The sequence below is a fragment of the Ambystoma mexicanum genome, chromosome 8, assembly GCF_040938575.1.
Source record: "Ambystoma mexicanum isolate Mex_15411 chromosome 8, UKY_AmexF1_1, whole genome shotgun sequence".
Classification (NCBI taxonomy): Eukaryota; Metazoa; Chordata; class Amphibia; order Caudata; family Ambystomatidae; genus Ambystoma; species Ambystoma mexicanum.
In genome coordinates, this window is record NC_090929.1 from 1,622,931,443 (window position 1) to 1,622,950,333 (window position 18,891).

Consider the following 18,891-nt stretch of genomic DNA (forward strand, 5'->3'; position numbering starts at 1 on the left):
CTCTTGATCCCTTACAGAGCATAAGGCTCTTTTGATGCACTTCTGCTAGCACTACTATATTATACACTGCCCTTTTTTCAAGGCACTACACAAGCCAATGATGGTGTATTACATTGAGGGGAATTCTGACATGAAATGGTATCTCATGTGTTGCTCCTACCCGATAGGGCTGAATGGGCAAAATCCCATCTCTCTCTCTGTCTGCTCCTCTCTCTCTCTGTCACTCTTTCATTGTTGCCAGTGCTCGAGGTCTAGTCTCCTCAACAGGCTCGCAGCTTTCTCTCCTAGGGTCAGGCGCTCTCTTAGGGTTTTTACCTCTCAGGGTATGGGTCTACCCTAGGTCTCTCACTCTGCAAGCGATAGTATGCAACACTCATATACACGTTAACGTGTTATGGTATCTGTCATCTCTCAGGCACATGCCCCTTGGCCCCTCCAAGCTTTCAAGGTTTTCCTGATTTTCTAATCTGTTGTTCTCTCTGAGCTCTCCTGCTCATGTGTCCACTCCTTCTTCCCTTCTCACAGACGGATGAAACAGAGTTTTCTTTATGCCGCTCAGGACAGGTGCATTGTCCCTGATTAGCTGAGCTGGTCAGGTGGATCCCTGTAGTGTTCTGATTGGGAGTGAAGCTTTGTAGTTCAGAACATGGGCGGAGGGCTTTATAAAGACTGTTAGCCGTTCTGAATTTGTTGCATATACCTTTGGAGGTCATTTGGCGAGCCGCGTGCTTCCTGCTCCCCCTGGCCTGCCTTCTTTTTTAGGTAAACGGGTTTACGCATGGGGGTTTCCAGATCTATTGGAAGCTTGCAGCTACTTTCCTTCTGAATCTTGAGTTGGTGTGCCAGTACACTTTCTGGGTCATGTGAGTGTTTTGTTCATGCAAACCCTGCTGTTGAAGGGGTGGGAACCACGCAATGATCTTCCACTCTGTGGTTCTGTCAGACTGAGGAGGAGGTATTATTAATTGGCGAGAGAAGAGTTGTGGAGCGTTTTCCTTCTTGCAGTGCTTGGCAAAACTTGGCTCTTGGCTCGAGGGAAGTGGTTTAAGTAAAAGCGACAGCGCGGCTCCTTGCTGGATAGTGTAGATAGTGTAGTTTTGGGCCAGGTGATTTCCCTGCAGCCTGACCATGTCTGGGGGAATGTGGAGGGTCCCAGAGTGGTTGCTGTAAAGCACCATCCGTTAGTTCTGCCTACACTTGTGGCGGGTCAGAAGAGCGTGGACCCTCTTTGGACATGTTCAAGGTGTTTTATTAAAGAATAAATATAAGGCTTATCTATCGGGTGTTCTCTACCTAAAAAAACTAACTCGGGTGCTCGCCAGTCGTCGGTGAATGTCAAAACAAACTGTCCGCCATCGAACACTAAGCTAACTGACCCTACCACTATATCAATAACCAAAGTCAGGAGAATGACTCCCTTCTCCTGAATTGTACTTCTTGTACTACTCTTTGTGTCTTCTTTCAATAATTAATAATAAGATCATCTCTCGTGACTTGTTTCAACTCTTGAAGTTCCCTCAGGGTGTTCTTGATTCCATTCCCCTTCCTAATATTTAGTTTCTTGGCCCTTTGTGGGTTCCCCTGATTATTATCAACAAACTCAAACGACTTTTGCAAAGTACCACTTCTGTAGAGAAATTGACCTCTTGGATAATAACAGTTCTCATTAATATCATATACTTGGTCTGGGATATGGTTTATCCTATTGGTTTCTCTGGTTGTCAGATCATCACATCCATTCTCTAGTTTGTTCTTTTGTTCTTGAGTACACCCATATGTGGACACTCCCGCTTCATAAGGTATTATTCCCCAGGCTCTTTCATATCCCCCTTCAGGACTTTTTCTGTTTCTTTCTTTCACACATTTCTGCATTTATAGTTCATCAAGGTTGTTTTCCAAACTTCAATATTTATGCTGGAACGTGTTTCCCCAACTGTGTAATAATTCCCGATTGGCAGCCTGTTCTCCGCGTTACCTCCCTTAACGTCGGCAGATGTCCCTGGACTCGGCCCACCTCTGGGAACTTCCTTCTTGTCTTGCTTGGTTATCGGTTTGCTTTTTCCATGGCGTTCGCTCTCCGGGCTTTGTTCTCCTGCTGTCTCGATTCTCTGACACGCAGCACGGACATTCTCGCTCTATCGATGTGGACTCTGCGCTGTTGCATGGACATCTGGCCCACCACGACTCATTCCCGGCCACACCACAACTTCTGCTTGGGCTTTGGCCTTCTCTGCTACTGCCTTTGTAGTCATGCAGCGTCTCTTCTGTCTTCAACTCTATTACTCTCTTGTTGGGGTTACTGTGCTTTTCTGATGTTTGTGCTTTCCTTTGTTCAATGCAGGTTAAAACATCATGAGTTCTGTGCTTCCCTTCCTCTCCGACTACTTCCGCTATGACGCTGGCAGGGGCCTTTCCCTGCTCGCGGATGCGTGTCTCTCTCTCTCTCATTCTCCTTTGTTCAATACGTGCTCGGGCTTCAACGTCCTCGTCTCTGTGGATTGGAGACTTTCATTTGCAAATGATATATGTTAACTTTTCTTTTATCCAAGTCTTGAGGCTTGAAACTTCATGAAATTCCAGAGAGTTCCATGGAGGCGGCCATTCTTTGGACTGGTTTAGGGAGTTCATCACAGGAACGGGAGTCCTTGTTCCCTAAGGGGGAGTCTTTCCCGTGGAGGTCCCACTTGCCTCGACCCTTAAAGAGGGTGTTGCCAAGCAAGCTCACCTCCCTAGCCTCCATGAGGGGGGCTCCCCCTCAGGGCTGGAGGGGGCAATTTCCTTGATTCATCACAACCTAGAGTGGACTTTCATACCCCCCATGTCGCTTGGGTCGTGTGGGAGACCATTTATATGTGCATAGTCACAGCAGCCTGTCCCCAGGGATCTCTAACCACATTAGATTTGTGTGTGAGAAAATGGCTGATGGCTTTGGTTCATCCCCTTTTCCACCTCACTCTTCCTTAACACCTCGGTCCACACCATTCCTCTCACCACCTAAACTGAGACTGGGCGATCTTCTCCCCATTGTTGATTGTAGATCCCTTGCTGCCAAATTGCTCACCCTCTCCCCTTTTGTTAGCTGCCCACATCCTTGCATTGATCCTTTGTGATCTGCTTCCCCCGCTGTGTGAAGTGCTCCATTGCATCCTGAAGCTAGGTCTGGGCTCAATGAATACCTGGTTATTAACAATTATAATAAGGCTTGAGCTTAAGAGAGTTCAAGAAGCATTAAGGGATTGTGGAAAGTCAACACTAGTATATGTATGTATGGTATTGAGAATGTGCGATCCTGTCTGGGAAGCAACGGTGCGCTTTACAGTGGGACGCACCCGAGGGTTACAGGTAGGGTGCAGGGGAGCTGGAATGGGTAGGGGGAGCAAGATGAGGGGGAAATGCCAGAGGGGAGCAATAGGGACGAGTGGAGCAAGCAGCGAGTAGCAAGATGTTGATTGAAACCTAGTTCCTATCTGGAGTGTCTTCTAGAACAGCACAGTGCCAACCAATAAGGAACATGGCCCCATGAAAATGACTGTGTGAAAGAATGGGGTTGTTTGCATGAATGTTGCAATGGGGTGGACACACAATTGTTTCAATTCCAATGTCTCAGGATGTTAACATGACAAACAAGAGAGAGAATTACACCACTGTAAAGTATTACAAATGGTTTTAATGCCACAATGAAGGGAAATGGTGCGAGATAACGCGTGATGCGCAATGCATGATGGACAATAAACATATTTAAGTTATTTTTTAGGTTTTTAAATATCCTAAAATATGTTTTATTGGGGGTTCACATTGTGCATGTGACCCTTAAAGCATAAGGGGTCTGAAATAGAGGACACAAGGATATTTTTGCATCTTCTGTGTAAGATAGATTTGCGGAACGCTATTTACTAGCTCCTTGTTCACCAGTGGTAGCTCCTGGTCACTGGTTAATGCTGGATACCCAGGAGCCGCTTTTAGCTCCTGCTTATCCAATCTTAAATTCATACCCTGCATTTATGTAAATAATTGGTTTTGAATGAGGATACATTTTGGGAATTATTTCCTTGGGTTTAGTCACCACATTTTAACAAACAATAAGGCACACTGAGCCTGACACCAGCCATGAACCCCCCAGGGTAAAAGTTGCAAAGCTTGGTGCCTTCTTGTCATCGGTTGCCAGGACACCCCACGAAGAACTCCACAGACTATTCTAAATCCGATGTTGGTGGGGTCCTGTCATGTTTGTTGCTGAAATAGTTTTCATTTCTTCTCAGTCCCAGTTTTCATTCACATAGGACCTGACCTCTGGTGTTTCTTTTATTTACATCTGAGATTTTCTAGAAACTGTGTGTGTTTGGAGACATATTGTGAGAGATGTGTTTCACCTATTAGACGTGTACTTATTCTACAGTAAGGGTGTCCCTTGGAACATGAATAAGGGCTTTGCAGGGGCTGTGTGTCCCTTGGAACAGAAATAGGGTTTTGCAGGGGCTGTGTTTTCATTTCTTTCAAAGTACATAAGTAGGGTTACTTGCTGCGTGAGTATTAACTCTAGAAGACGACTGAGCCAGGCATATCCTTGCTCTTAAAACCCTGTAGAGTTCCTCTGCTCATGCTACAGGCTTCCTGCTCAGGCTTTAGGCTGGAAGAGTGCGGTGGGTGGCCTCATGCTAAGGGGCAGGCACGCTCCCCAGTGGACGTTGTTGGGAGCTGGCTGTTGCCTCATGCTTTTCTTTGGCCTTTGTCGAGTTGGACATTGGTCCCATTACTGGTGGTCCCCTTGGTACCACTGTGGGAGACTGGCACAGCACGTTTCTACCCTAGATCACGTTGTCCTTCCCTAATGTCCAGACGATGGTCTCGTTTCTCAGGGCGTGGCCATCGTGGAAGCTACCTCAACTCCACTCTTGCCAGTCGTCGGAAGCACTGGCCGGCCAACGACTGCCTTGATCGGTCCGCCCGCTGTTTCATCTCAGAAACCCTTAAGACCGAAGTTTCATGGTGTTGCTCCTTCTCCTGCCCAAGTCTCTCGAAAGCCATATTTATAAACTCAGCCCTTAATCCTGGGTTTCAAGCACGGATTTGGGGTGGGGGGGCTTTATATGGTTAGGCAGCACTGATGTTATTTCACCATTCATAGGGGCTGCCGAAGTGAGACGATACCAGGAGCGAACAGGCAATTTGGGAAATGGAAAACATTTTTTGACAGACACGTCCTTTGAAAGGCTGGTAGGCTTGGGTAGAGCCTGTCACGTTTGTTGGGGTCTTTTGTGGCAACAAGAGTTTTTAAACACCGATGACAACACAAAAAGTGAGAAGAATCAAGTGAGGAAAATCACATAGACTTGGCTTCTGTATACAACTCCCCCCGGAGAGTGTAAAAATAATAAGACCATCAAATGTCACAGCTGCAGATAAAAGGCAGACCCAGAATTCACAGGGAGGACATATGCCCCCCTGCCAATCTAGCTGTGACTGCTAAATGCCACCTGTCCCGTGTCATGACATGCAACCACATCTCTTTGTGTCTTAGAGACTTGGGGGAGGGCTCCTTCAGAAGTAGGGGACCTTGGTGCCACAGTGCATCCGTAGCAGCCACAAAGCTAATAGTGTCTCCCTTATTGGGATGATTGGCTCTGCAGCCCCTCTCTGAGGATAGACCTACAAAGTTGCTTTGATTCCAGACCTCTGCCCTATGGTCCCCATAACAACCTCAACTCTTCTAGTAAAACAGGAGACCCCCAACTTGCATCTTTCAAAAGGTTAACTTTCATAGGACCAATTCTGTATAACCCCCTTGGGCAGGGTGTATATCCAGAGGGGATGTGTTACTCCACAATATGGGCTTATCCTAAGAGGAGTTATATTTCTTGGAATCTTAGGCTTTCTCTTGCTGACTGTGACCTCCTGCAACTAAGTGTTGTGTCACAAATTCAAGGTGAGTTAACGTCTGTGTTTCTGGGGAAAATGAGTTGGAAATCAGAAACCTCTAGAGTTGTGGATGGATAGCTATGAACAGCTCTTCCCTGCTAATCATACAGTAGTGTGACTGATGTGCAGGGCCCTTTTATATCCTTGGGGTCCTGACCCCTACATCTCTCATCCCAGCCGCTGTCTATTTACTGCACTTTCTTAGGCTCACCTTCCCCACGGGAGGCTGGACTTACCTTTTCCCTTCTTAGCACTTCACCTGAGCACCCCAACACCTATCCCTTACTCCCCTCTCCTCTGCACTTGCGCGTTCTGAACACTCACAAGGCATAGTAGGTTTGTCTCCCCTCCCTTTTATTCTCATGATTTCTTTGTACTATTAATTCAATTATTTATCTATTTTGTATTTCATGGTCTACCTTCCCCTGTCCCCACCCTGTTGCACTGTTGGCACTTTGAAACGGTTTTGCTAATTGTATAAGTGCCTAACAAGTGACCAATACATGCAATAAATAAACTGGGATATATTGCAGGGGGGTGAGGGGTTTCTGAGTGACATCTGAGCAACGAGAGAGAAGCTAGAGTTTTCAATGACGTCACTCTGAACAGAGGTGAAATAGACCCTATAGTCTAAAGCTACCCATCTATTATGCTTCATTGTATATTGCTCCCCCGTACTCCCTTTTGACCCAGTGCACTGTCCCCATCGATCATCATTGCAGGGGTGTAGAGGAGAGGCATGAGATGACTATATACAACATAAAGAAATGTTGTGGCCCCCCACACCGTCTCTTTGCCCCACAGAAACATAAAAAGTGGAAAAATATACCTGGCACACACAATGCTGCATTTCTCTGCCATGATGTCTCAACAGATGATTATGAATTCCCTAATCCTCTGCTATGACATCACAGCAACAGGATATATAATTCTGTATCCTTGGCATGCCGAGGGCTTATCCTTGGACTCAAGCCCAGGGACAGCATCTCTCCAGTCCTAAAATCTCTCCACTTGCTCCCGGTGGTTGCAAGGATCAAATGCAAGACCCTTTGCATCATCCACAAGGCTTTCTGGGGCCAGGGACCTCGCTACATCCAACTCTCTCTCGCTAAATACATCCCTGCTAGTGCCCTTCGGTCCTCTCGCTCCAACTCTCTGCAGATCAGGCATTTTTCAAAGCAGGGAGTGGGGGGGGGGTAGATCTCTCTCTTCGGCAGGTGCCTCCATCTGAACAGCCTCCCTGTCCCTATCTGACTTGAGTCGGATCTCCTTAAGTTCCAGAAACTTCTCAAGACCTTCCATTTCTCCTCATCCTTCTCTCTCCCCCTCCCACTCCCCTGCTAGTCTCCTCCTACTGCTGCAACTGGTTGCCGGTGCTCCCTCATGAACCCTGGGGTCAGGTCCCCCCCACCCCAACCAGTCTCCCTGCACCCCTTCCTACCAGCACTTGCCCTTCAGCACCCTTCCCTGAATTGCCTTCTGAGGTTAGACTGCCCCCCCTCCTTGCACTTGGCCCCTCCTCACCTTTGTTTCCCCCTTGCACTTGCCATCCTGGGCATCCTTTAGCATTTGCCCAGGCCTGCCCCCTGTGCGTCTCCCTCTCCACCCTCTCCCTTACCCTCGTCTTGACCCACCCTCTCCCCGTGCACTTCGTGATACTGCACTTGCACGATCCGAATGTCACAAGGCCTAGTAGGACCATTATTGTTGTTTCCTCTCCTTAGTGTCCCCCCTTTTTGTGTCTTGTGTAACCTGGTCACACTTTTGGATGTAAAGGCACCATACAAATGTTCAATAAATAAATAAAATAAATTCAGAATGGGAAATGGTACCTTTACACAAAAAGGACATCTGAAAAAAACATCAGTGAGTCTCACAGCTTTTAAAGATGATGCAAGATCCCTCTCAACGTAGGGCCCCTTACTCTGAACTTTGTGTCAGCTGGTGCTAGGCTCAGGTTCTCCCAGCATCCTTTGTAAACCTACTTGCATTCTTTAACATCATTTACTGCTCATCCACAAAATAATCATTACTAGGACTCATAGAAGCATTAAAAAAGAATCATGGCCTTATTTGACTCTTTCAGACTCTCATTAACCATTCCCCGAGTTTCGTGTAAAACATAAATAAAGGTTTTTGGAAGGGGGACCTAGTTGATAGTTTGCAATGGCATCTGTAAATAAACACTTACTTGGACATACCATGCCAGCTAAAGAAAATCAGTACCCGAGTATCAGAATGATCTATCCTATATAATAAAAGGCCAGGTGTATGTTTGTCCGATGCAGTCATGCGTAGTAGAGACTGCCTGCTTCGCCTGTTGTCACCGCTAATGGGAGCTGTTGCCTTAGGATATATAGTGGTCCTACTGTGTGAATGAAAACATTGTGTAGCGTCTGTATCCCACTGATAACGTTCTATGACAATGAAAATATTACACTAATCAAACACATGCATTTAATATATATATATTTTTTTTTTTATAAGCTTTTGCTTAAGCGCTGTTTCTCTAATATAAAAAAATACCTTTATTTTTTTCCCATACAGAGGGAGTTCATTAAGAATGCATCCATGAAGCCGCTTTAAATGGGGTTGGCCTGTGTACACAGGCTTTTACAATAGTCTGTAATATATGGTAACTTTGCTATGATAAAACCTCTTCCACTTTGTCTCAGTGTCATTTACAGAACAGCTTAAATAATGTTCTAGAGTCTTGTTCACCCTCTCTGTCTGACCAATGTCTTCGGGGTGATAGCCAGAGCAGAGGGCATATTCCACACCCAGGCCACACGCCCAACACACCTTCTTGATGTTTTAGACTTGTGTTTTGTAACTGTCTTAACTATGAAGGCAGAAGGGAAGATACTACATATCATCAAGTTCCAAGTCTTCGTTAACCTTGGCCAATAAAAAGAAAGTGCTATGTTCACAGTGTGGACAGAGGCCAAATTGGTCCAAAGCAACCTAGCCCCATGATTCAACTACAGATAATGCCCAAAGTATTCATTTTGTCATTGTTAGACCAAGGAATACACATTATAACAAAGTCACACTGAGTGAAATAGACGCCTGTTTTGAGGAGGTTGTCAACAAATAGCCCTTTGTAAAAATTAAAATGCTAATTGCTGTTTTTTGCACAAATCTCAAATAGGAACCAAACACAACACTCATGCCTCCACAACCCCAGGCCACCTCAACGACAGGATCTATTACTTGCACGGGGAGACCAGGTCTGAAGATGGCAGAAAACCTGATTTTGCACCCTATCATCCTCTGCTTCTGCCAAAGAACTGCCCCCATAGCTGCATTTGAGACATCAATCCCTTCAAAAAAGGGGTTTACAAGCACTGGGTTGTGCTAAACTGGGAGGATAGCTCAGCTGCAACGTGCTCGCCTTGGAAACAAGACCACACGAGGAAACACAGGTTCGATCCCACGGGTCCACGCTTAGAAACCTCTGGGTATTAAGCATGTGATAAATATGCAATTAAATGACATATTCCTGTAACAGCACCTCGATGCCCCCGGGCTGTGTGAGCGCTTTAAAAATGCAAATAAATAAATAAACTGACCCACAGGTAAAAGTGGGGATCGGGGCCGCAAATGCCCTTTCAGCGCGACCATCCCAGGAAAGACCTTTATTTAACAAGATTCTGTTTCTTGAAAAGAGCGACATTTCCGAAGCGTCCTTAGTATAGCTCTGGTCTAAATGCCTATAAATATGTGTAAACTCTTGGAAAACGTGGCCTGCTTTAACTGTGGAGGCTGCAGGCAATTTCAGAACAGCCGGAGCCGTCCAAAGAGGCCAGGTGCTGTTCATTATATGTTGGGGAAATAGCTGCAACAGATCACTCTGCCAGATTCTTGCATAGTTAGCAGAAGAGAAACAGCACAGCAGGTTCTCTGGCCTGGAGACGTTTCTGGTAGCCATGCGCTAAATTAGCGGACCGTACGATTGTTGGCCTATCATTTGTCATTTCGGAGTTTGTGACGGGGGGCGCTAGAGTCTTCAAACGAACATCTGGTTTCGAATCCTTGTGATAATGGCATGGAAACATCTGGAGCAGTAACTATCAGGAATCGAGCGGCGTCGGTCCTGGTCCCTCTCTGGGGACAAATGAAAATGGGTGTAATTGTCTCCAGACTCCCCTGGGAGAGCCATCAAGACTGCACCGAAGAGAAGTCTGAGATTTCAGGAAGGTGCTTATTGTGGGCACGGCTGAGATAAATGCATAGGTCCTTATTCTATGGACAGGTGTCCCACTTGCGCGCGTGGGCCAAGGCCTCGTGCCAGTGGAAAGACGACTTTCTGTTGGGGGTGGCCAGGGGTGTTGCTAGGTCTGGAAAAGATCCGGGGCTACGCTAATGCCGGGACTCGGGGCTAGCTAGCCTTTTAGCTGTAGGCCCTGAGCTTCTATCCAGGACTACAACCAAAAGACCCGGGGTTATAGCCTCCTAAGCCCCCCCCTAGCAACGCCTCTGGGGGTGGCCTGCGGCTGAAAGCCCAGTTGTGCCCCCCTGTTACATGAGTCTGGGCATGCTGCAAGAGTGACTGTCACGTATTCTATTGTCAGTGATTCCTCTGCCACTGTTAACCCCGTGCCTGGTGTCACAAGATGTAGGGAACACACACTTACTGACACCGGAATATTGTGTAAGGGTTTTATTCAGCCACACTAAAACTATTGCATGGAAATTGTTTCAGGATGGATGTGGCATAATGGTCCTTGGAAAACGTGATAGTGCATCTCTGGACTATATGCGAAGGACAGCACACCGAGGCATGCAGAAGGTTCCACACCGGAAGTGTCTGCATGCTTCTTCTTCCACAGGTTGTTTAACCGCTCTGTCCTTATCCCGTTTTGTGCACCTCTCTCGTGATATTTCGGGGCTCATCCCCTTTGGCAAGAGCCACAAAACTCCTCTCCAGCACTGGGGCTCTAATTCTCTGCTACTTACTCCCCTCTTTCAGGGCAAAGCCCCCCCCCCTGTTACACGTCTCCTCATCTGGGGATCTCAGTAACTTTCTCCCTCTCCTCACCAGCACACACCCCTCTTCAGGGGTCCAAAGGGGTGATTCTCTTTTGCTACATATTCCCTCTTCTGTGGATTAAAATCACTCTCTATCTTAAAACTTTTCACTTCCACCCCCGTGGGTCGAGGGTCGCTGGGGTATCTTTCTTCTGGCCTTTAAGGGACACCCTTCTCACTCACTGGAGTGCACCCCTCTTTTAGGGTTTCAGGAGATCTCTTCTTCCCCGCGGGAGTAAAGCCCTCTTCTGGGATTACGGGCTTCCCTCCCCTTCAGCGGAGCCACACCCCTCTTCTGGGCTCAAGGGGTTCTCCTCCCCCTTCCTGTCGGAGGAGAACCCCTTCCATGGGCTACCATTTCCTCACTGTACTACACCTCTCTTTTGCGTTTTCAGGGGTTCATCTCTTCCTTAAATGGTGCTCACCCCTCTTATGGGCTCAAGGCCCCCCCTTCTCTAGTGCTCTCCAGTTTCTTCAACAACTCCTATCCTCTGCCCCCAGCCCAGGGATGCTGTGATTCTTAACCTCCAATTTAAAGAGCTCACAACCCTCCCATGTGTGGGAGACCGCATTTAAATTGATTGGATAACTGGTTTCCTAATCCAAGCCAGGGCAAGGAAGCCTTTAAAAGGCTTGCCAACAGTTTGGATTTCTTGAACTCCATCGCCGATGCTGGAGCTGGTGTTGGTCTCCAACTCTGCTCCTCACGTGCCTCCAGGCGGTTACCTAAATGTTAGAGGGTTACGTGTTTGGAAAGCCATCACCCGGGACAGGAAAGTTTCCCACCTGTTAAAATCCTTTTCCCTTTGGAAAGTGGGAAGGACAATTTCTCTCCTTAAATGCCATAGCTGCAGTAGAGAGTGAAATTGTTCTCCTTCACAAACACTGCTGCTGGAGTGGGGGGGCGGGTGGAATGAGTTAGGGCCCCCCCTTCCTGGAACCCCACCTGTTCTCTAAGAAATCTCTGAATATGCTAGTGTTTCCCCATTGCCTATCTCCCTGTGACTCCCTGGTAGATATCCCGGAATCCACTCTGGGATTTGGTGTTCTAAACATGATGCATCCTGGTAGATGCAGTCCAGAATCTCCTGTTTCTTTGGGAGCTGGTAGTTACCAACCAGTTGTTCTCTCAGGGATTTAAGTGATGGTCCATCTAACAGCCATTATCTGATTTAAAGAGGCTCTCTGGTGGGGTTCTTGGGGAGAATCCTGTCGGGTTAGTCTGTAAACCCCACCACCGCTGCGTGCATGAATTATTCTCCTTAAACCACAAACACTTAGGATGTTTAAGTGGATGGGTTAAGGTGTATATCAGCTTCCTGCCAGGCAGACTGTGGACAGGATACAAGGTTGGCCCTCTGACTGTCACACTGGCCTGCCCAATCATAATGCAGACAGTGTTTATATGTCACTTCAAAGCCCAAATCAGAAACTCTCACATAAGCCATGAGATTTTCTTTTTTTTTCTTTTGCATTTCAACCTTTGAGATTGGTGTGAACATTTTAAATCGTGCTTTATAATGTATAGGCCCTGTAAAGCCTGGCAATGGCACACATCCACCAAGCCCCCCAGTGGATGATCAGCTGGTCCGAGCTCTCCATCACTTGGGGGCTGGTTTCCTGTGAATATCTTGGTGACACTGCTGTCACTTTGATATGTAAAGGGGGCCAGATACAGACCCCTGCCTGCATTCCCCCGCATGTAGGGTCTTCTCTGTGAATCAGGCTTTCAAAGTGCTGAGCATTCTGGGTGAGGGATGCAGAAGCAATGCATTTGACACATTCTGCTTTGCTATAGTTTTCATGACTGTGAACAATATTGGTTTGTGATGCTGGTCAATTAATTGTCATTTTGTATTGTTGCGGTTCTTGGGCAGTAATTTTGCAGTGCTTAGAAGCCTAATCCTGTCGTAGCTCTAGTGCTTCTCGCCCAGGCCTGGTGGCTTGTGCACACTCATTGGCCCCAGGCCAGGGAGGGAACCCTGAACACCCCACAGTCCAGCTGCAACGAGACAACTTGGAAGATCAAACGAGATAGGACTCCCTCCCCAAACTCCAGGAGATGGGAGAGCCCATGAGTTCTTACCATAGACGCTGTAACCACTTCACGTAAGACACCGCCCCCAGGGTGGAATTTTTTATTAACGAAGGTCCCAACTGTGACCACTCTTTTCAATTCGAACACAAGATAAACGTGTAACCTTATTAGCTTCCCCATAATTCTTCCTCCTAGCCAAAAATCAAGACATGATTTCATTATTTTATTTGTAAGGACTGAAGTGTGGCAACAGGGAACATTTGTTTTACCAAATGCAAGCCTTTTACTCCAGGAAATTGTCTTTGCCTCTGGAGGGCAGTGCTGCTTTATACAAAGCTTAATCAACCCAAGACAGAGGTTTTGCAAGACTGTCAGGACAACCCCATTCCTAGATACCTGGTTTCTCCCTTATTAGAGATCATCAGTGCAGTATAGTCCTGACAGCCTTGTGGTTGGAGGATTGGGCCATGTTTTCAAAACACCAGAAAGTTATGGCAGGTTTAAAAACTCTTTTCACCAGAAAAGGGTTTGCTTTTTGGCTAATGTGCATACCCAGAATGCCTTGCTGACGGGGCTCGGAACTGGAGCTGAACTTGCAGAGATGGCTACTAGGTGGCGTTGAGGAATGTGTGACTTGGCTCAAAGGCACTATTCTACTTGTATATACTTGAGCAAAGTCTGTCTTTGGTTGGTAATAATAGGTGTAAAATAGTACTCCCTCTCCTCCCCCTCCCAACCCCCAACCCCAAAAGACCAAGACAATTTTCTGGAGCAACAATGCATGCTTTTCAGCTTATTTCAATACCCACACTGCTTTGCTCAGTGGCGCTGAACTGGAGGTAAACTACCTGCGATGGCTCTGGGTGGCTCTTTGATGTGGCTTTTTAGCCAAAAATTGCTTATTGATCATACATGCTGATAATCCTTGGACATATCATTCCCATGAATTTATTTTCTATAATCCAACCATTGATCCGCCTAGAACATTAAGATGGACAATCGCCTTAAATAACCAAAAGACAACATGTCATTTTCTCTTCATAACAGTAACTGACTTTGCTGTCCATTGTTGGCTGGACATTACAGACAGAAGCTGTGAACTAATGCAATTGATTCACTGGGCCTCATTATGAGGCTTTTGCTCCTGTAATGAAGGGTGCCGGTACGGGACCGGCACCCTTCATTACGGGATGTGCAATTACAAGGTTCCCTTTGCGGGGTCCGGTAAGGACGCCTGGTAAAACCAGGCATCCTTAGCGGGTCCCGCGAGGGGAACAGGGAGCTAATAACGGGCCGTTATTAACGTGCCCATTATTAGCTCCCTCCCCATTCCCACTGAGCCCTATGGGGGCTCAAATGGGAATGGGGATTAGTTCTGTGCATGAGGAATTACCGGGTCCTTCAAGGTCGGAATGACCTGGTAATTCCTCATTCACAGAACCCGGTTTTGGTATGATATATGATATGATATGGCATTTGTAACGTGCCTACACACAAGTGTTTGGCGCCCGGTATGGAGGCAGCCATGGCGCTAATAGCACCATGGCTGCCTCCATACTCGTAATGAGGCCCACTGTCTTTAATCAGCAGGTTGCCCCTAAATGAATACTAAGCACATCCATAGCTGTAAACAGGCTGTGCTTTGCACTTTTTGCTGCATTCTGGAGAAAGCCGCATAGTCCCGCAGAAAAATAGGCTCCTTAAAAGAGCAGTTAAACATTGAAAAACAAAACCATTTCAACTAAAATTGCTACTGAAAACATACATGATGTATGCTTCTTGCCACAAACTAGGGATTAGTGTGCAACATTATTCAACCACCAAGTTAATGGGGAATGCATACATTTATATTTCTTTCTAAGCTTTATTGCACACCATTTACCCAACCAATGGGAAGAATTGGTGTGGGCATGTGTGTATATTCTGTGGAAAAACCTTTAGTTAAGAGACAGTTGAGATAAACGAGTTAATCGCAACAAGACTCCATGAAATTCAGCAGGTGCAGGAAATGGCAATTATCTTAAATTGCAGCCTACCCAGTAGATGTCACCCAATGTCATTTACTCATCTCAGTGTTGACCCCTGCTGTGATCTGCTGTATGAGCTCCTGGGCCAGTTGAGATGGTCAACACTTCCTGGATCTACCGAATTTTAGGGTTTTGTTGAGATAATCTGGTTTATTTTTCGTCTCTCTGAACTAAAGATTATTCACTGAATTTCAAGAGTTTTTTTTAATGCTGTTTTTCTCTTATCCATGGCTCACTGGCCATGGCCCACAGCCTCTGTTGCAAATTGTTGAGTGTACAGTGTCACTGGTAGTATAGCTCAGTGGCAACCCACTCGCCTTGAAAGCAAGACGACGCAGAGCAACACAGGTTTGAATACCAGGTCTGTGCTTAGAAACCTCTGTGGTATTAAGCGCGTTAAAAAAACACAATTATGATATAATAATAATAATTATTATTATAATACAGTGGCCTTGGTACAAGACCACTGGCCTCTCTGCAAGAATTTGCAATACAAACCATGGCTACTGCAGTGACCAGTGGCCATGGTCTGTAAGCATGGCCCATATCCCCCTCACTAGTAAATAACATGGTCCCACTGGCTATGGCCTTAACCAATTGGGCCACAAGACCATGGCCCACTGGCTGTGGCTCCGACCTCTTCCAGTTCTAAATGACCATGTCCCACTGGACATTGCCCATTACCTTACACCCCCCTTCTTTCTTTCCCTCAGTATTTTTCCCCATCATTTTCCCATGGAAACATACCTGGGATCCTCCTGATGCTGCCTTGCAGTGCTGTTGGAATTGTTCCAGCTGAAACGAAGCATTTTACGATTGCCACGTAAATGTGTAAACACACCACAATGAATGTCTTCCCCTCAGCACTGTCACTCTGTGTGCACCACTCCTCCTCCTTTTGAGGTCCTCCACTATCATTCTCTCCTGACCCAGCCCAATTATCCTCTTCGCCCCCGCTCTTTCCTGTGGCACGCTTTTTTTCCCCCAATTGTGCCTTCCAATGTTTAGATTGGAATCTCGCGGGATTCCGAAGTAGGACAAAAATGATCCCACTCAAAATGGCTCTCCTTCCCTCCCCATGGAGCCCACCTAACCATTTGGTCCTCGTTTCCTCTCCCCCCCCTCCACCTTAAAGTAAAGCCCCTCCTTTCCCTCCTTCAGCCCTTTTCTCTTTCCCCTTCTTGCAGGGTTACCGCAGCAGTGGCTTGCATCGAGCAAAAACGAAAGTGGTGTATTTTCCTTTCTGAAATGCCTCAGTGCTGCAATGCACCATGGGAGATGCATACTTTTTATTTTGTCCTGGGGGCACCCTCTTCTCCGTCTAATTTTTTAAGCACTGCTGGATGGATTTACATCAAACCAAAAAAAGGAATATCTCGGACGCTTTGTACCCAACTTGTTTTTCATTGGCTCAAATCTGTCCAGCAGTTTCCGCCGTGCACGTGTTCAATGGAGGCAGCTTTTTTTCTGAAATGAGAGTAGGTAGATGCACCTCTTATTTGTTGTTTAATATATTTTAAGACATGTCCTGATTTTACCGCAAGTGTGTCCAGTTGACCAGGGCCTGTGCCAGGCATATTTTGGGGGAAAATGTCGCCCAGATCCTTCCAGCAAGTCAAAAGGTATTAGCGATAGAATTTTGGGATAAGTTAATGTAAATTGCTTTCATCTTAACTCTAGGGTGGTGTCTGCTGCTCTAGAATATATGTATATGCATGTATGTATTGTACATGCAATGTACAAAAACATCAACAATATAGCGGATGACATGTGTTTTTAAGTCTAAAAAGGACATGTTAGGGTTCCGGTGACATCCACACGCCCTCCTGATTTATTCTGTGTCCAGAACTGCTCAGTGGTAGTATGTGGGCCATAAGGCAGGTTTACACATTTCCTATCCTACATCTATACCAGTCTGAGGGTGGCGACTCTCTTACGTTTCCCTGAATGTAGTTTAGGTTTGTCCAAAGGACTGGTTGAGCTCCAATGACCATTTTAGGAAATGTCTCTTTTCTTGTTTCCTTTGATTGGTTCTTTATTTATTTTTCTTTAACCTCCTTCAGTTTCCCTCGTGTATGCAGTGTGTTCATCTACAAGAGTCACCAGTTCATTGTTGTCTCTGTTCCCCTTAGGTCCCGACTGCTCGCTGAATGTCCCCTCCACCGAGTCCTATTGGACCCTGCCAAATGTGAAACCTTTCAGCCCGTCGGTGGGTCGCGCCTCCCACAAGGCTGTGATGCACGGGAAGTTTATGTGGGTGATCGGTGGCTATACCTTTAACTACAGCTCCTTCCAGATGGTCTTAAAGTAAGTGGCCGCTCAGATCCCAGGCTTTCTTCGGGGGATATTGAAAGTTCTTGATTGGTTGTGAAAACCAAGCTTGTGCTTTATTCTGATGGTAATGCTTACTTTGTTGAACCTGATTTTACCGTGCTTATATCCTATATGCTTTGTTATGCTATGCTAAATTATTCTATGCTGTGCTATGTGATTCTATGCTAGGCTTGAAAACACTAATTCCTCCTCACAAAGATGGCACCCAGGATCCGGCAAAGAGCAGAATAATGTTCTGTGTGATTTTATCGAAAATAATTAATCGATGGAGAATTGATGTTTTTTTAAATGATCATTTTATCTATTGATTTTGCTGCAATTATATGTGGGGGGGAGGCTCCCCGCAGTCCTGCCTTGAGCCCCTACATTTTGTATTTACCTAAACCCACCCCCACATATATTTGGGGAACCTTTTGATCAAAAAAATTAGATGAATTCTCCTTCGATTAATTCTACTGCTACAAAAACTGCTGTTACCGCAAAATAAGGAGGTTTATTTGCCCTTACACCGACAGCCTCCACACATCTGGACCTGAGGTGATTGGGAAAGAGCCAGGGAGCTGATGCCTCCATCAAGCACTGATTTACTTAAGTATATATACTGTAATGTCATTTAATCACTTCTTTTCCGTAAAGTGAGTGAGTCGAGAGCTCTACCTCTGCCCTTTCTTGGGCAGTGCCAAAGCCCAGTACAGCCTTTTTACCATCACTGATGTGAGGTGCATGGGAGAATGTGAGGTCAATTGCAGGCTCTCAAGCACTAATGAGAAGCAATGGACCAGCCCTTGAGTATAGGTCTCACTGCATGGGGAACTATATAAATGCGCAGGCTGTACATAGTGCTTAACACTGCTATCTGTCCTGCTTTTTGACCTGAACCCCTCCTCCAGTCCAAGGGCCAGTCTCCAGTAATTAGACATCATTTACTGATCACTCTCCTGAAAATTTGAAATTAAATAACAATCACAATGGCTAAGAAATATGAAGCCCACGCTTTCACCTTGACACCCTACTCCTGGCAGAAGAGCACCCTGCAGTGGTGTCACAATTGAAGAGGAGCAGGAAGACGCAGCATCCCAGACTCCCGCCCCCAGACCTCCATCATATTGGAACAGCAGGAGTAGAGCCCTATGCGAGACTCCAGGTATTTTCCCAATACTGCATTGAGTGTATGAGAGACGATATGCACTCAGACAACTGTACAAAATGTACCCTCGTACTGAAGGGGTGGAAGGATGTCTGTACACATCATTGGACATCAAAGAGCTATAAGTGAAATCTGTCGAGAGCAGAATGATGTCATGAGGGAAAGATACAAAGATGCACTGAAATTCTTTGAAAATACTAGAAGATAAAAGATTTTATTGGAGTGATAAGAGAAGCATGTAATCGAATATAAAGAAATCCTATGCACCAAAGAAATAAGTGAGGATAGATGAAGCGAGTGAATATCTGCAGAAACGCAAGGCAGCTGAGCCGTATAGAAGCTTGCTGCAGAAGAAAACATAACATGGCTAAGGCGGCATTGATGGAAAGATGGACGTC

General features: G+C 46.2%; 1 protein-coding gene across 1 annotated transcript in view; it reads left to right on the forward strand.

Annotated features, from left to right (window-relative positions):
- The window catches only part of ATRNL1 (attractin like 1), a 2,575,823-nt gene that overhangs the window by 474,661 nt on the left and 2,082,271 nt on the right, over positions 1–18,891 (forward strand). The window contains exon 6 of the mRNA XM_069611898.1: positions 17,145–17,319. Within this exon, the coding sequence (XP_069467999.1) occupies positions 17,145–17,319 (175 nt within the window). The remainder of the gene's footprint in view (positions 1–17,144; positions 17,320–18,891) is intronic.